Source organism: Temnothorax curvispinosus, unplaced genomic scaffold (assembly GCF_003070985.1).
Source record: "Temnothorax curvispinosus isolate PA1 unplaced genomic scaffold, ASM307098v1 QBEX01006556.1, whole genome shotgun sequence".
Lineage (NCBI taxonomy): Eukaryota > Metazoa > Arthropoda > Insecta > Hymenoptera > Formicidae > Temnothorax > Temnothorax curvispinosus.
Genome location: NW_020216336.1, coordinates 303 through 22166, shown reverse-complemented (window position 1 = coordinate 22166; position 21864 = coordinate 303). Strand labels below are relative to the sequence as shown.

Here is a 21864-nt window from a genome sequence, read left to right as displayed (position 1 = left end):
TTACCTGTAAACAATATTGAGACGCGTTAACTCTCTCTGTAGATGTGCTGTTCATTAGTTCCAGACACCAAGGCAGACCGACGTGTTTCATAACGAACTTAGTTCGACTGAAATTGTTTTCGCATAACTCGCCTACAATACGAATCGCGCTGCAGATCACTCCCTCGTTCTTTTCTTCTTTCACAAGTTGAACGATTTTGGATACACCTTCCTTTTTGAAGATCTCCTCGGCACCAGTTTCGTCACGTGCGAGCACAAGCAAATTATTCATAGCAATTTCACGTTCCTTTTCACTTGAGTTCACGTCAAATGCTAGATCCAGCATTTCTGATACCTAATACAGAGCAAAATTAAGCGTATACTTAAATATAACAATCTGCAATAAAAATTTAAATAATTGTGGCATTATATTTGTATGATGTAATTTTTACCCGTATAGTGTGCAGACAATTAATTAACAAGAATTAATAATTATATAATAAAAGAGACAAAAACTCAAATCTATTTGTCAAATTATATGTGATATTGAGTGAAACAAAAACTCTTAATAATACATCCAATACGAAAAATGTGTTACAATTATTATTTTATCTAAATTAAATTATCATGTCTTGACGAATTTTTGTAATAGTTACATATATTTACCTTAGGACTAGTATGTGAGTTTTCCTTACATTCTTGTACAATTTTAAGCAAGCGTCTCGCTAAGCGTTGAAAAGCTTTGTTATTGGGATCAGATGAAATAATTGTCTCTGCATCCCGATATGCCTCCTCGAATTTTTCTAATGCTTTTAGTGCTAGACATCTGTGATACAATGCGTCGTTACAACATAGCTTTAACGCACTGTTGCAGTCTTCAATCACTTTTTCGTAATCGCTCAGGTCTGAATATACAGCAGCTCGATTTCTGTAGTAGAGTCCTTTTTCAAGATCTTTCTTTTCTAGTTTCAGTGCGTTCGTGTAGTGACTTAATGCTTCTGACAAATTGTCTTTTTCATGCTCATCGACACCCTTCTCGTTCCATTTCTGTGCACTCATAACCGACTTCCTCATGGTGAAATAATTCTGCAACACAAATTATATAATGTTGCATTATATGTTTTAACATAGAAAGAGTCTGATATTTTATATCTCTTGATATATGTATTATCTTAAATGCAAAAAGCATACAAGATAAAATTATTACTAAATAATTATATGCATGCATGTGAAAAAACATATGTATAATGGGTCAAAAATAAATGCACAATTCAATAATAACAATGTAATTTCTAGTGAGACCTGCATGTAAATTGTAATCAGTTGTTGCAATAACTTATATACTAGAAAGTTGACTTTCTAGTTGAACAACGGAAAATAACAGAAGTCAATAATTGAAGTCATCATTCAGCGTTCGTTCTCAGAATTTCTAGAAGTTGTGCATATTACAATTAGACAATGTGGAACCATCCAGACGACTTATGACGCTACATGCACATATTTTATTATGTCTTAATGCGACGGATATGCACTTATATAGGTACGCTTTGCTGCAAGAATCAGGGGTAATTTACATTCCTCCCTTTTTTTGCGTCGAAAATTCAACTTCCCTGACTAAAGAGAGTCTGAGAAAGGCGAGCGAATTACCTGAGACGCGCGATAAATTTATGCGTGAGGATGAATCTCATTCCATCGACATTCTTTTTTACATGAAAAAATGATATCGTCAACGTCAACCGAGCATTTCTTTTTCAGTTTAATATATCTCGAGTTCTTTGTTAATTTCTTGAGTTATTCATGATTTCATGTGCTCTCGTGTGGTTTCTTTTCTCGATTTTTACTACGTATCTCAGTTTAATAACCTTTGTTATATTAGTTGCTTTCCATTTATATCAAAACTGAAATAATTCTCACTTGTGACGTCATAACTCAGTTAAATGCACGTTCTTTTTGCATGCTGGCAAGTGAGATTCAACTGCGTTTTTATCCACAATCGAGACCATGTGCTTTAATGAATCTAATATAAACTCACATTAAAAGTGAGGCTATGGACCTGTATTATTGTGATAGCTTTTACCTGAGTATAAAATACTCACATAACTAAGTGATTCATGTAACTTGAGTGTAAATGGAAAGCAACTATTGTTGAACATTCGTTCGGGCCGTCGGTGAAACAAAACAGAATGTAAATTCTTTACCTGTCGGACAGGTTCCTCTTTGTAACGAATCTTTCGTGCTGCTCGAACACCTTAGCTTTCTCTACTTTTCAACTAATCGACCTTTCAACGAGTGTAACTACTTAAATAAACCGGCAAGCAGTAATGTCTGACTGAGGGCCTGAGAGCGCGAATCGCGGCGTATACAAGTCACAGCGCGACGACTTATTATAACCACGTGACCGGCGACCGGCGCCGCGGCGTAGTAAATGAGGCACGTCGATGCATGTCACGTGACTTTCAAAAGCGCGGGCTCGACATACATATGTTTAGGTGCATTTACAGTATTTTTTATATGGAAAAATATTAAGAAATGTAGGAGTTATGACTAGTTATGAGTCATCTCTTCGCGCGCGCGCTTGACTACGGTGTACCTAAAAAATGGTGCGTTCGGGAAGACGCTATTAGTGCTATTTGCTTATTCTATCCTTGTTTTAAGCTGGCCACACACACTTTTTCGTAACAGTAACAGTAGGATTTCGACCAATCGCGTTGCTCGATTCGAAAACGTACGGCCGTACGTTCCCGAATCGAGTAACACGATTGGTCGAAATCCTACTGTTACTGTTACGAAAAAGTGTGTGTCCGGGCCCTTACACCTGATGAGCGATAAAGATAAAATGATGCAATAGCGCTAATAGCGCGCTTCCCGAACGCAACCCTCTAGTATAGCTCCTGTACGGCGTTTAAATGTATTCCCCACAGGTTGACGTTCAAAAATTGTAAAAATGTTTAAAATTGTGAAAGTTATAGCACTTATGCTAGGTCTACAATGCGAGTCGCAAAGTCGTGGGTCGCAAGAATTGACCAATCACAGTCGAATTTGAGGAGAATAATCGACTGTGATTGGTCAATTCTTACGACTCACGACCTTACGACTCGCATTGTAGACCCAGCGTTAGATCCGAAGAAGAACCAAAGGTAAGAACCAATCATATTAAAGAATCACTGACCGCTCACTCAACAGTTGTGTTTCCTGATGCGGCCTGCGGCCAATCAGTATTGGAACGCATCCACGATGTATGTATATGTACATAGATAACTTTTTAGGATTTTTATCTGAGAAAATTACTCTTTTTTCGTTAAGTTGTCCAGACTGCCTGATAAATTTCGTCTTTTGTATTTTTGGAGTAGCAGCCAGCAGGTATCCGTCAATCTCAATAATCACACTGGCTTTCGAAGAGGAGGAAGACATTGTTTACAAGATCTTGACAATTTCTGAAAAAAAAGTAAGCAATTTTTGATATACGTTTACGTTAATCCGCTCATTATTCTCATTAATTCTCAACCGTGATCTGCGACCACGTAATCGTTTTATACTGTCTGTTTTATTCATTCACGAACCGGTGCGTAGTGGCGTTAACGCTATCTCCCGCTAAGCCTAACCTAATCCTAAGCTCCTTTATATTTATGTTACATCAAGATTATAATTCAGAAAGCGATAGCAATTTGTTGATCTAGATTAATCAGCTAACTGATATCTCTTTAAGTAAATTGATATAACGATGTCAACATATTTTGTGCTAGTAGTATTTTAATCTGTTTTAAGGGCAATTGTTTTAGAGATGTATTTGTTTACAGCAGGATATAATATTGAGACACGTACTTGTATTTATTTCATAAGTCGCATCTATTTTCTATTCATATGTATAAATGTTCTAGAATATGCAAGTAACATGATGTTCTTTTTTCGTTAATGTTTCAAGTAATACTACGTTTTATTATAATCTTCTCAGAAATGCCAGATATAAAAGTTACACCACTTGGGGCTGGGCAGGATGTTGGACGAAGTTGCATCCTGGTCTCCATGGGTGGCAAAAACATCATGCTGGACTGTGGAATGCACATGGGGTTCAATGACGAGAGACGCTTCCCAGACTTTTCCTACATAGTTCCAGAAGGACCTGTGACCAATTATATCGACTGTGTCATTATCTCTCATTTTCACTTGGATCATTGCGGCGCTCTTCCATATTTTACAGAGATGGTAACGTAACAACAAGATTCATATTTCATAACAATTTCTATTGTCATCTTCTTGCCGTCCACATCTCTTTATTATACATCTCTACTGTAATCGAAAAATACAGGTAGGCTACACTGGACCGATTTACATGACACATCCGACTAAGGCTATTGCGCCAATCTTGCTGGAGGACATGAGGAAAGTTGCGGTCGAACGCAAAGGCGAGAGCAACTTTTTCACATCGCAGATGATTAAAGACTGTATGAAGAAAGTTATCGCCGTTACGCTTCATCAGTCCGTTATGGTCGATCCAGAATTGGAGATAAAGGCATACTATGCCGGACACGTTCTCGGAGCAGCTATGTTTTGGATTCGCGTAGGATCGCAGACCATCGTATATACAGGAGATTATAATATGACGCCGGATCGGCACTTGGGTGCTGCATGGATTGACAAATGCAGGCCGGACTTATTAATATCAGAGTCGACGTATGCGACCACAATTAGAGATTCGAAGAGGTGTAGGGAAAGAGATTTTCTCAAGAAAGTACGTTTCGGACTCATTATTGATAACAATTTAATTAATTTTTCTTGAACGATTTTTTGAGAAGATATGCGTGTTTCAGGTACACGAATGCATCGACAGAGGCGGAAAGGTGTTGATTCCCGTATTCGCTCTCGGTCGTGCCCAAGAGCTGTGCATACTTTTGGAAACTTATTGGGAAAGGATGAATCTAAAAGTACCAGTTTATTTCGCGCTTGGTTTGACCGAGAAGGCCAATAATTATTATAAAATGTTTATCACATGGACTAATCAGAAAATTAAGAAAACGTTCGTACAACGGAACATGTTTGACTTTAAGCATATAAAACCGTTTGATAAAGCGTATATCGATAATCCAGGTGCGATGGTGGTGTTCGCCACGCCAGGAATGTTACACGCTGGTCTCTCCCTGCAGATATTTAAGAAATGGGCGCCTAATGAATCCAACATGGTTATTATGCCGGGTTTTTGCGTGCAGGGTACCGTGGGCCACAAGGTTTTGAACGGTACACGGAGAATAGAGTTTGAGAATCGGCAGATCGTGGAGGTAAAGATGGCCGTGGAGTACATGTCCTTCTCCGCTCATGCCGACGCAAAAGGAATAATGCAGTTGATACAGTATTGCGAGCCGAAGAACGTTATGCTGGTTCACGGGGAATTCGCTAAGATGGAGTACTTGAAGGAGAAGATCAAACAAGAATTCGGTGTTAGTTGTTACAATCCTGCAAACGGTGAAACTTGCATTATCACTACCACGTCCAAAGTTCCGGTGGATGCTTCTCTAGCGTTGCTGAAAGCCGAAGCGAAGAGATACTCAGCCCTGCCACCTGATCCGAAGAGACGGAGGCTGCTTCACAGTGTCCTGATGTTGAGAGAAGATGGTGTCTGTCTCGTAGATGCGGATGAGGTAATATTTTCCGCATAATTGTTTAATTCGACCGCTATTCCTTTTACTTACATATTTAAATAACAATTGTTATATATATTAATTGATTGGTTTTGTTTTTATTAGGTTGCAAAGGCTGCAGGTATCACGAAACACGTGGTCAGATTCACGTCCACTGTACAAGTAAGGGATCCCGGCCCGGCGCACGCTACTACCTTAAAGCTATTGCAGCCATTGAAAGAAAGACTATCAGGATGGACGGTTCAATTAACGGATGGCTCCATATCAGTCGAGTCCGTTTTGGTAAAAGTGGAAGGAGATGAAGATGATCAAAAGAGTGTTTACGTTTCATGGACTAATCAGGATGAAGATTTGGGTAGCTACATTCTCGGGTTTCTGCAAACGATGTTAAATTAAGAAAACGGGGAAAGTTGCTGTCGAACAAGAAAATTTCGACCTGTGATACTAAAATGTGGTTTGCATTATACCATCGAATGAACGATTGTAAATCTATTTTGCATCATAATGCTGAGGTAAAAATATATTTTTCAATAATACAAAGTTAAACATTAGATGACGGTTATATATTATTTTTTTTATGTTTTGGACGTTTGTATTCACCTGAATAGAATAAGACAACAAATATATAGAACTGCAGAACAACTAAATATGAAAGATATCGTACCTGTCATGCATTCTTTTAGTTACCTAGATAATGTCCATCCTAGAAAGGAAGTAGATGCACGTATTGTTCAGAAATATGCTGTATATAAACGTAGTATAATAGTTTTATATTATGTGTATCATGAAGCTGATAAATATCTCTAATTTTTGGCTATTTTTCGAGAATGATGCTCATTGTCTCTCTTTACTATTTGCATCTTAATGAGTCGTTGAAATCGGCGATGCTTGTTTTATAAAATCAACAGGGGGAAATAGCAAAAGTCAATTACGAAAATCGGTCGAAATTGCAGAAATTCATTAGTTTTACTAATATATGATATTGTGAAAACAATTGTTAGCAATATATATAGTTAAATGTTATCGTTTTTAAAATAATGTATAGTTTATTAATAACTTGAGATAAGTAATTCATAATGTAAAAATGATAGTCCGAAGGTCCTATTAAATTTGACCTAAAAGTGCAACTTTTAGAATAATATACTTAAACTAGTCTGGTAGATAAATCAAAATGTACATCCATATTTTATACTTTAACTACATAATATATATGTACGTATGTATGAGCATCAATAAATAAATAAATAATGATATTTATTTAAAGGCGTTATCCACAGTTATTAATAGATGAGTGAAATAAACAATTTTTCGAGATTATATAATATTCAGCATCAAGTAAAACAGTAAACTTTTATTAACTATGAATATGTTTTCTAGATACAAAACGGTAAATAAGTACGCAGTGTACTAAACATACATGCCTCTTACAAAACTCAGTACAATAACCCTATTCTTTTTATGCAACCAATCGATTACATGGGTGAATAAAGAACTCTTTAAGTGTACTATTAATGTCTAACACAGTACTTTTAAATATTCATGCAAATATTAAAAAAAAAAATCAGATTTGAAGGAGCTTTTTACTAGAGTATATAGCTACTCCAATAACAACGCGGAACATTTTGGCTTGTCCAACTAATAAACGTCTGTTTGAAGCGTAATTAAATATGAATATAAATAATTGCAAGCATCAGTTTCTTTTAAATGCCCTTAAAATTGTTCGGTAAACTTGAACTTTAAACATGTTCTGTTAAATTGTTAAACATGTTCTTAGATCTGATAATAAAAGTCTATATGAACTATGTGAAAATCCGTCTTATGTATCCAAGTACTTGCTTTACAATCGTTGGGCGCAATTAATTTCAGTTAACATTTGTATATATATATAAGACTGGCTCGTTCAAACTTTCGACTTACTTCATTATTGCACGTGAAACGAATAACAAATTTGAACTTGTATACAATGGAACAACATGAAGATCGCGTTTAGTTTTACAAATTTGGTGTATTGTGTTCGCTATCGATAACAAAAAATGCCGTATATACTTTATATCATATTATGCATATATAGTATATTTATATATATAATTTCTGGTCCATGCGTCTAATAATAAAAAAAGATGTTAAACACTAGTAACAGTGTGACTCAGAAATAATATCAGAATCAATATCATTATTAATAATGAATCATGAAGTCATGGAATCCATTAATTAATTAATTAATTGTACAATTTTTTTACGTTACAAGAACACATCCCTCAAATGTTATGTCCCTATACGTCTCATAACAGAATTAAAATTTATAAATTGTTATAACTCATAGATCCTATAAACAATTAATATCGGTAATTCATAATGCACAATTTCGTGATAACCTTTACATCGTGTATAGCTATTTATAATTATATAAATTATATAACCATCACATACGCAAATATTTCAAGATTTTCCATTTAATCGCTACGAGTTTAATTATTTATATTTTCTCCACATAATAAAATATGATATTTTTTTACAATAAACATTATCCTTAATATTTTCACTTTATATTAGTCTTCTGAGTAGCAAAGTATGCCATTTATACCTATATAGCAATGCTGCGTCCGCTTTTTCGCATTTGCGCATCCCACGTTTTTAACCACCAGTATTCGCACTGCACTAGCGTAGTTTATTTTTCGAAGTTATTTTTTTCCTGAACCACCCTGAAAGATCATATTAATAGAATGAATAAAATGCATTGGTATAATCGTTGGTAATACATTAAAATATATAAAACAACACATTCTCTAAATAACCTACATAATTTATTCTTCCGTGTATTGCGTGTAATAGACGAATATCATAGATAATAAGTTATAACAAAATATTGCATATCAATTAAATCTCCAAAAATTTGAATATCTGTCTAATAAAGCAATCGGGAAGAACAATTTGAAATCTGTGAAAGATAGCGCATAATAATGTGCATTATTAGGTAAGAAATATATTACATAGTCTACTAAAATTTTTGCGTTATCTTTCATTCTTTTAAATCTGATGCACAACTGAACAAAAATACATGCTTTTTAACCATGCATTTAACAATCAATTAATAATTATAAAGCATACATATACCCAAAACCCATTAACTTAAGCCTTAAGCTAAAAAAAGCGATTTATTTATTTATAATAATAATACATTATAAATAGATAAATAATAGAAAACTCCATCACCTTATTCTAAAAAGCAATTTCAAAGAAAAATACTTATTAGAGCCATAAATAAATAACAGAAAGTTTATTTTATGTTAAATAGCAGTTTACGAGCAATATATACATATATAGCACACTCACAAAGTAATAAATAAAAGAAGCAAAAAATAAGATAAATTATTAAGATGTTAGTGAACTAACGATGTTAGTCTCTACATTATCTATATCGGTTAAATCAGATATTTTAGATTAACATATACATATTCAACATTGTTATCATCATTGTTAGTAGCATTCCATATTCATTTTTTTATTTATCAAGAAGTATTATTGCAATTAAGCGACGAAAAATATTTCAATTAGAAAACAACGTATGAAACATACATATATGAAACATTAAGTCGAACGTTTACTGTAGCCTTTAATGCTATCACATCATTATATTAATATCTTAAGCTCACAAAATCCATAAAAAAAAAGAAAATAATGGATGATGTATGACAGCAATGAGAAAAATCATATTAAATATCGTTATAAAAAATAATTATGAATTGTTACAGAGATTAATAGGTTTAATAAATATATTTCTCGCGCAGTGTATCCTTTACCCCAGTGTTTGTGCTGATAAAAATTTTCTTGTGTGTAACTATATACATTTCTGGATATCTATTTCACGTACATTAGTCATTATTTTTCTAAATTTACATATATATTTCTCTACATACTAATCAATGTAGTCATATGAAATTTTATATCCTTTTGCAAAAGCAACGTGTCTCAACTATTTACCTTGTTCAGACATTAATATTTACACATTATACACATATAATGGATTTAACAGCCAGTTTCGCGCGTAATCGGTCAGGCGTTAAAGATGGGAAGAGAAATTATTTTTCTAGCCATATATTGTGCCGGGATACAAGATGCAAAATATATTCGCAATAATATATAGTCACAAAATAAAATATAAAGCCAACAATAGCCACTGTGCATGTTTTTGGAACATATCCATACATAACGCGTATGTGGATATAGTATAAAATTTTACAAACTAATAATACCATTTTAAAAATATAAAATATCATATAAATTATTTAATTTATACGATATTTTATACGGTTTTAAACAATCACATATATTTACAAAATTAGAATTTTAAATCTCATAAATAGAACAAATTCAAATATAAAAACTTAATTATAATTAAGTAATTATAATTACAACAATAATTGTAATTAAGTTTTATCTTATAATATATAAAACATGATGTCTAACACTTCTCACACCAACATCAAACATCGAAAAAGGTTTGCTCTAAGTAATATGTTCCAAATAATAAACATAGATTAACAGTACTATTAATATGGCCTACGTTTACTGTGTGACATATTAAATGAAGTTTTGTAATATGTATTATGTATATAGATTTGTTCTATCATGTCTTTCCTTGTCTTTGAATAAATAATATACTGTTCGGGATATATTTCCATTTCATTCATATAAGTTTTAGAATATTTATGATTTATGAAATTAAGAAATTATTTGCTTGTATAATCAGTCACTTCTTACATTTACTTGTATATAAAAAAAATGATTTTAACAAGTTTATATAATTCTGAACGTAACATTTCCATTTTTTAAATAACAATACTCAGAATATCTAATCTTTCCTAATAACTAGTACAATAACTAGTATGCCAGTATGGTTAATGATAACGATTAGCTGCATTTCAAATTCTCAGAAATTTCTTGCTGCATTTTATGAGGTAAAAGAAAAAAAATATGCAAATACAAAAATTGAAAATAGTGCATTTATAAATATGAATGTAAAAGTTTAATGCCACAACATAATGTGTGTGATGAGAAACTAATTATCTGTAAAATAAATTATACATGATAAGACTTGACACATGAATTGCTAGCGGTAATTCTACTATTAGAATTTTCCGAAAGGCTAGGAGGAAACATTTCAGTATCTCATCTTTAGATTTGCATACCTGCGAATCTGCGCCGTTTTGCCATGGTTTTCTTAGTGGACTGTCGAAACAATCAAAACAGTTAAATCGTTATTGATCACAGAGCAAGCATTTGAACAACAAAGCTATTTTTTTTTTTTATAAATCGCACAACTGTGATGACCCGTGGTCGTTTTGACAACATTTACACATGTCAAAACTTTACAATGGACAAACACTGGGACAAAGATTACTGGTACAAACAAGACTTTCAATTTGGCTTACTACCAGATTTAAGAAGGATGAGAATGTCCTTCCATCAGCTAGTTAGTCAGCTAAAACTTAATCCTATGCGACTTAGCATTATCATGTTACAATTAAAAATTATGTTTTCGTCGCTTAAAATCTAAAGAGATTGTATCAAACTAAGCACTTCTGCCAATGTGCATAAATATTATAAATTTTAGATATGGTTTTAGATATATAGTGTGGAAAAATGCTGCAAATATATAATATGATATCAATACGTTCGTAGTTTTGTTTTATGAAGCATCGTTTTCACGTTTATAGTGCATATTTTACCTAATTAATTGCAAAATAAAAATACTATCTATATCTAGGGACGCCGAAAGAATGATATTTTTGTGTAAAGCGAAAAATTAAATTTACTTGGACAAAATGATGCTAAAACATAGCACTAGTATGTCCATGTAAATATGAATCTCGTGATATTTGTGCGGAAAATATGTTTATAACAGTAAATTACATCGCGTGTTATTCTATGACATGTTATCATCCATATGAAAAGATTGATCTATAAAGTGCAAAGTTTACAAAATCAATTTTTATCTAATTTTACTGTACTATATCACATGCCACTTAAATGTACGGACACGTTTCCTTACTGAAAGCCACAATAATAGTGTAATATGTTGGATACAAAATCAAACTACGCTATAAAGTACTGCTTCAAGATACAAGCTACCAAAAATAATATATTGCTTTAATAGTAGCAAAGAAATAATAACGGAGGACTCAGTATTATCACAAAGAATATCTATCAAAGCTAAAAAGTATATGCATTTCGTAAAAGACGGTTATGGTAAAAAGTACGTTCTTTAAAGTTATACTTTGTTGCTCTGTTCAGTTAATTTCTCTATACTCCTGTTGTATTTCAATGTATCGTATCAAAAGATAAACATAAGCGTTCGTGTCACAATTAATATAATTCAGATATAAGTTAGATAAATAAAATACGAAATATGTACTTTAAAATTAAAATAGATAGTACTTTAGAATTAAAATATTCTTTGTAATATTGAGTCCTAATAAATGTGTTTCACATTTCGATAATCAACTGAAGTGCACCTATTACAGCAATTGAGCCAGTAACACTTTTTTCTGTTTCAGACTTATAAGTTTACCTTCCGCTTTTTCTTGTGCTTTTTATGTTGCTGGCCAATCATTGAGTTCCAATTAGCCTGTGTGTTGTGATCGGTCATATGACAAGATTTGGAGGAGTATTTTGTAGTAAGGGAGTTGTTCTCAATTTCTTGTTCAGATTGACTGACCAAATTGACAGGTTTGGTAATGGAACAGTTTGTAAACTCTGCATTCTTGAGCAGAGTATTTTCTAACGCAGCTATCAGAGCCTGAGACGCTGGAGGAGGCTGTATTCCAGATATATTATTATCTGACCGTTTAAAGTTTAAAGGAATCAATTATGGAAACGGCAATTTATTGAATCGCGTTTTTTCATATAATGGTGAATATAATTCTCCGGTAAAAATTTGCAAAATTGCCGTTCCAATAAATTATCCAACAATCTTGTGATCTTGAAACACAGTAATCAAATTGCTAGTACGGATACAATTAAAATATATTTCGATACTTTTCAAAAAATGAGACAAAATTTCTTAAATATATTAGAAAGTAATGTTTCTTCCTAATAATATACTTTAGAAATATCAGCAAATTAATCACTGTGTCGATTAAATGGCTGCAGTATGTAATATAAAAATTGCAGCTGGAATATAATTCAATCTGATGGCGATTATATCAATGCTTTCAACGTGATATCTACAAATATCTTTCAAATCTGTAACTGAGTATTTGTCACGTACACTCTGATTCCGTTGCATGATTGTATTCAGGATTTTTAATAATTATTGATGTAGTAGTGTTACTTTCATCAATACTTATGTACATACATTGTATATAATAATTATATATAATAATATATTATATATAATGCAATTTCACAACTTTTTAGAGAGCAATTGTTCAATTTAAAAATTATTTTACCTACTGTTATGTAACACATGAAAGATATTAATTTTTTGCGATATATAGATGATGTTATAAAAATTAATAACTCAATATTATATAGTGAATAGTGTTTTATATATAAATTACAAAAATAGTTTTTAAGATAAATTTAAATTTCTTAGTCTTACGATTGATATAAAATTTAAGATAAATTAAAAAATTATTTTTTAATTTGTTATATCTTTTTCTCTGTTCACAAACTCAGTTGTTACATTAAGAATTAAAATATAGTAATATAGGATTAAAACACGATTTACCGTGCTTTTATACTGTCAAGAGAATGATCAATTTTGTAACAACATTTATATGCGCAACTGCTTGATCATTCAGTTATTATATATACAAAAGAACAGCAAATCACAATCAGGCAATAACTTATTAGTAATTATTGGCAGATCTTTCATGATTAGTGAAGTATCATATCAGTGTTTTGCAGCATTATACAATATCTAATGATTTTATAATACAAAACTTGATGTTATTATTAAGATAGCAAAAGCTATGCAGTATTTCCGATAGAGAAAGCACACCGTATAAGTAAGAATTAAATAAACACTTATTAACAGATACTAACCTCGGACTGAAGAGAATCCGATGTGGGGGGACCGTTTAGCATAGACTGCTCTGAGCTGCTACAGCCGCCACAAATTTCGTTCTGGAATTGATAAAGCAATATCTTTTTATATTTTCCCATTTTATTCTAAATATATATCGCTATAAAAAGCTATATTAAAAAAGTACCTTGAGTTGAGACACTTCCTGTTGAAGCTGTGTGACAAGATTTTTTTCGTATACTAAACTCGCCTCACTAGTTTCAACAAGGGAACGCAATTTTGTAACTTCGGCATCCAACGTTGCCCTCTTATTGCATTCTACTTCCAATTCTTGCGATAATCGAGCCTTTTCCTAAAATAACAATAAGAAAAAAATAGGTCAACATCAGTATTCTTTATCACGTATATGTATTCCAATACAGAATTAAAACAGTGAGATTTACCTCTTGTAATTGTTCTAAAGTGACAAGCTCGTTGCCATCTCCACAAGATGTGGCTCTCTGTGCTTTAAGTAATATTTCAGTACGATTCTGCTCTGCACGATCTTCTAATTCTTTTATCCTCTGTTTGAACTAGAGGAAGGATCGTAGAATAAGACAAAAAATATATTTTAATGTCTCAGTTGAAAGATCTCTGTTTTCAAAATAAATATTTATATAATCTTTACCTCTTCATTTGAGATTAATTTCGCTTGCATATCATTAAGTTCTACTCTAAGGTTCGCCACTTCATTCTCACTTTGCCGAAGTTGCGATTGCCATTTTGCTTCCTCGGATTCTATATAACTTTGTAGTCTATTAAGCATACCTTCCTAAAAAAAAAAAAAAAATTAAATAAAGAAGTTATGTTTTTGTAATAAGGCATTACCAAATTCAATGAAATACTCACCGTATCATAGATAATCCGTTTATAATGTGAAACCATGCCTTGCAGATTTTTGTTCTGTCTCTCCAAATCTGGATTTATCTGATCCGTGTTTTTCTGTTTTAATTCATTTAGAATAGTAGATATTTTATCTTCAAAAGATTTGAGCCATTGTTCATGTGTTTTCTCAGACACATTAATCTCGGGGAATATCCTCTGTAGAAGTGCCTTAGTTATTTCTTCTTGTTCTTCTTTAATTTTTTGTGTTGCCTCCTGATTAAAGAAACATAAGCAATGTTATAAAAACTATATCATATAAAAAATATTTATTAAAAAATGTTAATTTTCCAATATCAATAAATAATCAAATATTTATATTTTATACATAACATATTTTAATAAACAATAATCGCAATTGAAATAATTCAAAAAAAATAATAATAATGTAATTAAATCTTAGTGTATCACAATATATAGTATTAGTTTTTCGTTAAATTTCTACTATTTAGCAAATAATAATGTGTGATGTGCTCCAAAAGCAACAGGTTTCGAACTTGATCATGATTCTCGTACAACATATGCTTAATTTCATAAGAGAATAATTGGAAAATTAAAGATCATGAATGAATATGAGACGATAATACTAACTCGTTTCAGGAACATATTTCAATAAAATATTTCAAGAATAATATTAAGAATTATAGCAAAGAAGCTTACTTTAACACCTCTCTCATCATTGGACTTGGCACGCAACTCAGCAGCAGAAAGAGCTTCCATTACTTTCCAATTCTTTGTGCGTAGCTCCTGTGGTATAGAAAAGCCGATATGTAGAAAAGTTAGAAAAATAAATTTTCTACATTATTATAATAGATTATAACTTGTTTATAAGCAGCATAACAAAGAATTAGATCGTTTCAATTATATGAGAAGAGAAAATAAAATATAGTAATGAAAGTAAAGATATATATTAATGTGTGTTATATAGAAATTTATTAGATTCAAACATGTAACAAATATATTTTATAAAATCAAACAAAAACTATTTTAGAATAATATGCAAAGAACTTACGTTATTTTTAGATTTTTGGGCCTCCAAAGCTTCTTCTAGTTGCCTGATAAAACATTGATGTTTGTCTGCATCACTTTCTAGTATATGTAACCGTTCATCTATCTTATTAAGCTCCTCTTCCTTGTGCGTTAACTCAGCTGTTAATTTTTCTAGTAGAGCCTTTTCCTCTCTAAATTTTTAGAGAATAAATATATCACGGGAATTAATTTTTAAGTTAAATATAGCAATATACAACGAAAAAGTTGTTAATAATACATACTATGTTAAATAGATTTTTTATAATTTTATACATATATACATACAAATTGGCATGTTGGGGTTCAGTAGTAGTGGCTAATACTACATCCGTATGGACTTTCTTCTCTTCGTGCTGTTGTTGAAGCTCTTTTTGTTTCTCTATAGCATTCGCAAGCTGCACAGACATAAAACATATTTTTTAAAATCTTTAAAATCTATATTTTATATGTAATGTCTTGGATACTAACGTTAGTAATTTTTTCTACCATACAATATACAATTGTTAGAAAAATCCAAACTAAAGATGACTAAATAATACCTCAGTACGCAGTCTATCGTTTTCTTCTTGCAGTTTCACAATTCGAAGATGCTCATCTCCCGCCTTTTTCTCATTGCTCTGTAGTCTATTTATTTCGGTTTGTAACGCCTTTATTTCACTTGTCATTGCATTGGAGTCTCTAATCTGATTACGAGCCATACCTAATTCCATCTGTGAATCTGCTAACTTTTCCTGTAGTGTGTATAGCTTGTTTTGATACTGGTTCGCATCGTTTTTTGCTTCTTTCAAACTACATTCCGACCTATCAAAATCAGTCTTTAGCATATCCAACTTCTTTTGTACGGAATTTAATTCGGATTCCATACGTGTGACTTGCATGCTGGATTGTTGCAAATCGTTCTGTATGGCATAAAATTTATCCTGCGATCTCTTTAGTTCGTCTTCCTTGCTACTCAATGCATTTTTTAGGGCTATAATTTCGGCCGCTTCTGAATTAGCTTCGTTCATCGTGGCTGACAGCTCTGATTTTAATTTCATTAGTTCTGTTTGAGCCTTGCTAAGTTCCACCTTTAAGGTAGGCGTTTCATTGGCTTCATTTTTCGTATGATTTAATTCAGCCTGCAGTGAGTTTACTTGTTTCTGCAATTCTTGTTCATGGCGATGTGCGTTTTTCAATCTATGATCTAAATCGGTGTGTGCACGATGAGATTCCTAGAAATTATCAAGAAAACACTTAATACTGGAAAAAAGCTAAGATTACTTAAGAACAACAAGGGATCATAGGTTCTCACCTCAAGTTGTCTAGCAACATCTTGTAGTCGATCGTTTGCTTCCTTGAAATGCTGTAATTGTCCTTCCGAATGCATCAATTGATTTTGCATTAATCCTATTTGCTGACGTAACATATCTATCTCTGCGGTGCTGCTATCACAGGTCGCTGCGAGCTCATTTTGCAGATCCTGCATCTCCACATGTTTCTGGGCCAATTGTGATTTCAATGCATTCTCATTATCGCGCATCTGAGCGAATTGCACTTCCATTTGCTTTCGCTGCGCCATCAACTCTTGCTGCAAGTGGCCCTGAGTCTGTCCTTGATCTTCTTGCAATTTGTGAATAATAGCGGCATCCTCGTTTACTTTGGCCTGCAGTTGTTCAATTTGCCTAGCAAAACCTTGCTTCTCTGCAACGTGACTTTCCAAAATATGTTGCATTCGGGTATGCAATGTCTGAGTCTCCGTGATTTTGGCGTTCAATGATTCCTCAAGTTGTCGAATGTTCGCCGACAGTCTAGATCTCTCTGAATTAAATTCAGCTCGCAAATCCTTCAACTTGTTTTGAACGGCCACGCTCGCTTCATGCTCGTCGACTAATGCTTTCTCTTTTTCCGCTAATTGTTTTTTCAACTTAATAACGGGGTCGGCGCGACCTTCTGTCCACTCAGAATGCTCCAACGACGGATTGTCCTGCTGTTTATTCAAGAGTTGATTCGTGAGGATCTGTATTTCAGATCGACTAAGCTCTGCTTTCTGAATACATAGCATCAATAATTCAACATTAACGGCATCCCCATCTAAAAAAAAAAAAAATTGTTAAAAATATCAGGCATTAAAATTAAATACTGAAATTTTTATAATAAAAAATTCTATATTATTATATATTAAAACTGATAAAATTGATAAGTTACTAAAATATCAATTAATATAAAAACATATAAACACACTTTTTTAATATAATTTTTATGTTTATGTTTACTTCAACTAAAATAATCTTTACAAATTATCACAATTGTTCAGAAATACAATGAGGAAATTATTGCTCGTACTGCAGGGCTACCGGTACTAAGTGCACGGACATTGACCTTTGTATGTGTGTATGTATGTGTGTGGAGGGGGAAGTGATCCTACCTCAACCACATTCCAAAGCACTTCAAAGGAATTTGCTTGACTTTGCTTTGGTCAGATAATTCACATAACTTACTCGGATTTTTATTAGCCTTTTTAACTTGCATTATGGTATAAAATAATTTATTTTTAGAGAAAATTGTATTGAAAAGTAATATATATTATTAACTAATGTAGGTATTATCGATCAATTCTCTACAATAATCGCAATCTCATTATCGTATAACTGTATTGAATTCTTTTAATTTATTTAAATATTACTATAACATATTTACAGTATAGAAAATAGTTAAAAAATAATGAAAATATATTCAAAAAATAATTATAAAATAAAGATACAAATTTGTGTAAATATATATTATTAAATCTTTCAGTATAAGTTGTAAAGATGAAAACTGATAGGTTACAGTACAGAGAGAAATGAGGTCGTATTTCCAATCAATTAAATTGCAGGCTATAGAATGTCATGACAGGTTAGAAATATTGATTTGCTCTCTGTAAGAAACACACATAGATTTGTATCATCTTTGAGCGCTAGATTCACGCTTTTGTCATTTGCTATTGAACTCACGAATAAGTAAATTAGATCCTTTTACAAATAATGACTTACCGATCTGGGATAAAATGTCATTCTTTTTTTTCGTCTTTTTGGGTTCCCTATTTGGTAACTGTTGGACTACCTCCTTGACAACTTCCTTTACTTCCTTTACTGGTGTTTCCTTCTGCTGCTCCCTTATTTCCCTCATAGCTTCTTTATTAGCAGATGATGCATTAGTGTAAGTATTAGCGTCCTGTTTCTCATCTTTACTATTTTCATCTTTCTTCTTTACAGCATCCTTATTATTTTTCTTCGATTTGGTTGGAGTATCCTTTGGTGACTTGTTGACTTTCTCCACAGTCTCAGTAATCTGCTGAAGATTCTCCCTCTATTATATGTATATGTTACAGACACACATTGTTACTATACTACTACATTTAAATCGAGTAAAATAATAAGATGAAATTTTTTCATAAAACATTAGTATCCACGTTAATTATAATCTATGGCAATATAAAGATCATATTCATCTCAAACATTAATCTTTACTTGTGCAACTATTAATGTTCCGTAAGTCAATATGATTTCTGTTAGTCAAGAACGTTTGATGAATGTTTAATAAATATAAACATCCTTTCATGCACGTGTTAATTTTTCCAAATGATAGGAGTAAAGGGAATTAAGCAGTGAAGGAAGTAAACAGCACAATAGCAGATATGATAATAATCTTAAAAACAATTTTAATCAATATTTTAAGAAGTTACCTTGCTCGACATGATATTATACTTTCGTCTATTAAACTAAAAAATAAAGCAGAAAAACATGCAATATCCAGGAAATATGCAAGTAGTGCAAGATATTTTGCAAATGGCAATCACTCACACTATGACTCCGCACGAGTTCAAGGTCATCCTTTGGATGAATAAGATCAAAATGGTTAGCCTCTGCCAAGGAAGATTGCGAGGGATTTAATTCAGTCACAATGACTGATGGCTCGTCTTTATTTACGAGGATTGGCTTTATCTTTTCAGGTTTTCCTTTCTTCTTATTGCCTTTGTTACTCTCCTAAGAGTTTAATGCAGATGTATAATGTTCCCATATTATTTGATCAAGGAGGCAATGTCAAAAAATATCAAGTAGCATGCTTGGAAGATCCATGTTACATCATATAACAATGGGCACATATATAATAAATAATAAATCATATTATATCATGGTATTATGCTTCATATAATAATTTTGTTTAATTGAGATAATTAATTACGTCAAATTTTTTTTATTTTAATATCTTTAATCTTAAATGTGAAAAATATTTAATAGTAATATTTAATAATTATTAAGAGAAAAGAAGACCGCTATATGATACACAATCAAATAAGAATATAAGCCGTTTTCAGTCTAAGCTTAGATTTTAGGCAGTTCAATATTAATTTCCGTGTATATGTATTATTATAATACATATACGTATATATATTCCAACTTATTACTGCGCGCCGACTTGAAACACAGCTATTGGAACATTAAAAACCCTTTCCTCCCCGGAATTGAATCAACACGATTTAATCCATATCTAAAAAAGAGATTATCTAAACTGTAAAAAATTTATTGCCAAAAATATTACCTCAGCGCAGTAATAAATTGGAATACATACGTCTATGTGTTATAATAATACATATACACAGAAATAAATATTGAGCTGCCTGAGATCTAAGCTTAGACCGAAAACGGCTTATATTCTTATTTGAATATTTAATAATATTCAGTAATAAATTATTAGTTAGCAATTTAAGTCGCTTTTCACCTTATATTTATTTTGTCTTCTTGTTGAGCATATAAACCTGGAATTTACAAGTTTATTGCTGTTAATGCTTTTGCAGTATTTTCTTTATGATTTGAAGCAGCTTGTAAAATTACAAAATATTTAAAAAAATATATTCTGTTTTATACACAATTAAAGTTTGCTAAAGATTTGTAGAAATGCCCAATTTTCTCACATTATAACATTCTTCGTGCCTGGCTCTTTTATAATCTAGGTGATAAGGTAGTCGAGACTAAAGCAGTATCATTAAAATGCTGCTGCATATGTATGATGTGTGAAGTTATTTTTAGAAAATAATCTTGAACTTTCAGATTTACTTATCAATGGGACACGTATGCAAGAAATTATCAACTCGGGCTTTCAATCAAAATCACATTCTTAAACATATTTATTTAATATCTCAATTCACCTGCGTATGTGTGTTAATTCTTTCCAAACAACGATATATTCTTACTTGTAAGACCAATAATCTTTTGCTATACAATTTGATGTAATAACCTCTTACTTAATTAAAGATTTAATATTTTTATAACTTACCAAGACATCATTTATTTGCGTTACATTAAGTTGTTGAAAATTAATAAGCTTCGATTTTCGTTTAAAGCAATACTATAATATAAAACATAAGATAATAAGCCTACTAAAAACATCTTACAAAACAGAAATTACTTGTAACTTGTGGTTAATGAAAATTAACAAATGAAAACAGCAATCGAAAGCGACTTCAGTATGTGAAATGTTGGAATTGACATTAGTTCTGCCGTATTACAATTTTCTCTGCAAAAATAGAGCAGTCAAGTGAAATTTATATAAATCTTCCTAAAATATCTTTGCACGTTCTCAGATAAATCATCATGAATGAGAAACGGATTTTATTATTAATATATATTTTCGGAAATATATCTTCATATGAGGATTCATTTGCTGTAAGTTATTCGATGGTAATGCCCATTATTATATAAATGCATATAATGTAAGTTATAATAATTCACGAGTGTTAAAAATTATTGAATAAAAAATATTTATATTCTTATAAATAACGTATATAAACATGATAATGAACAACATGAAAATTTGCTTATAATTAAATTATCTAGTATTATAGACCTATATATATATATATATATATATATATATATACATATACACATATATATTCCATTATCCAGAAAAATTATTATCAAATAAGTTTTTTGGGTGAAGTGTTAAAGATAAATGTCAAATAACAACTATAACAATTCTGGATTATATGACAATAGAAGAAAAAAATGGAATAAAAAATGGAAGCTCCCTGTTCATAAGTCTTTTCTTTGCTAGGTAGATGTAATGATATACCATATTGTATGTCATCTAGGTTACCGTATTTCATGCATGAAAATATAAAACGTTCAAATCTTAAATGCTTCAAAGACAGCTTTATATAACCCTATTTTATTTTAGGCTCCACTTTAATTTTAAGCAGGCAATTATAATTATGACGCGTTTGTGTGATACAAAAAGCGGGTAAATATTAAT

The 21864-nt window shown here is 31.6% G+C and overlaps 3 protein-coding genes across 14 annotated transcripts in view; 1 reads left to right on the top strand and 2 right to left on the bottom strand.

Annotated features, from left to right (window-relative positions):
- The window catches only part of LOC112455984 (protein unc-45 homolog B-like), a 3738-nt gene extending 2147 nt beyond the window's left edge, over nucleotides 1–1591 (bottom strand). Inside the window, exons 1-3 of the mRNA XM_025018231.1 lie at nucleotides 1282–1591; nucleotides 646–1065; nucleotides 5–334 (exon numbers count right to left, since the gene is read on the bottom strand). Coding sequence (XP_024873999.1) covers nucleotides 5–334; nucleotides 646–1065; nucleotides 1282–1287 — 756 coding nt within the window. The 5' untranslated portion in view covers nucleotides 1288–1591. The remainder of the gene's footprint in view (nucleotides 1–4; nucleotides 335–645; nucleotides 1066–1281) is intronic.
- A 1652-nt stretch (nucleotides 1592–3243) lies between these two features.
- LOC112455986 (integrator complex subunit 11) lies at nucleotides 3244–6419 on the top strand. Of its 2 annotated transcripts, none has more exons than XM_025018245.1 (5): nucleotides 3244–3424; nucleotides 3932–4182; nucleotides 4286–4708; nucleotides 4788–5612; nucleotides 5718–6419. In XM_025018245.1, the coding sequence occupies exons 2-5, from the start codon at nucleotides 3934–3936 to the stop codon at nucleotides 6006–6008; spliced, it is 1788 nt and encodes a 595-aa protein (XP_024874013.1). In that variant the 5' UTR covers nucleotides 3244–3424; nucleotides 3932–3933; the 3' UTR covers nucleotides 6009–6419. The 2 variants fall into 2 exon arrangements, with proteins under 2 accessions (XP_024874013.1, XP_024874012.1); XM_025018244.1 differs by lacking the exon at nucleotides 3244–3424 and adding an exon at nucleotides 3690–3797.
- Nucleotides 6420–8082: 1663 nt separating this feature from the next.
- On the bottom strand, nucleotides 8083–20954 carry LOC112455985 (kinectin-like). 11 transcript variants are annotated; one of them, XM_025018232.1, is made up of 18 exons: nucleotides 20525–20536; nucleotides 20332–20368; nucleotides 19413–19595; nucleotides 19295–19330; nucleotides 18603–18903; nucleotides 16883–17661; nucleotides 16131–16802; nucleotides 15877–15986; nucleotides 15575–15743; nucleotides 15223–15309; nucleotides 14530–14778; nucleotides 14309–14452; nucleotides 14085–14213; nucleotides 13829–13993; nucleotides 13662–13742; nucleotides 12184–12429; nucleotides 10802–10841; nucleotides 8083–8314 (listed from the first exon to the last, which is right to left on the bottom strand). In XM_025018232.1, coding segments are annotated over exons 1-18 (3474 nt in total). In that variant the 5' UTR covers nucleotides 20527–20536; the 3' UTR covers nucleotides 8083–8270. The 11 variants fall into 11 exon arrangements, with proteins under 11 accessions (XP_024874000.1, XP_024874001.1, XP_024874010.1 ...); XM_025018233.1 differs by having other exon boundaries at nucleotides 18603–18900; XM_025018242.1 differs by lacking the exons at nucleotides 20332–20368; nucleotides 20525–20536 and adding an exon at nucleotides 20887–20954.
- Nucleotides 20955–21864: the final 910 nt, after the last annotated feature.

What these genes read in the sequence shown, in the direction of transcription:
- LOC112455985 (XM_025018232.1), bottom strand. An exon ending in AACTCGTGCGGAGTCATAGT is followed by an intron (nt 19,331 to 19,412) that starts GTGAGTGATTGC and finishes TTTATTTTTTAG; the next exon opens with TTTAATAGACGAAAGTATAA. An exon ending in CGGATTCTCTTCAGTCCGAG is followed by an intron (nt 12,430 to 13,661) that starts GTTAGTATCTGT and finishes TCTGGAATACAG; the next exon opens with CCTCCTCCAGCGTCTCAGGC.
- LOC112455986 (XM_025018244.1), top strand. Translation starts at nt 3,761, where the DNA reads ATGTATTTGTTTACAGCAGGATATAATATTGAGACAC. An exon ending in TTCCATATTTTACAGAGATG is followed by an intron (nt 4,183 to 4,285) that starts GTAACGTAACAA and finishes CGAAAAATACAG; the next exon opens with GTAGGCTACACTGGACCGAT. An exon ending in AAAGAGATTTTCTCAAGAAA is followed by an intron (nt 4,709 to 4,787) that starts GTACGTTTCGGA and finishes TGCGTGTTTCAG; the next exon opens with GTACACGAATGCATCGACAG.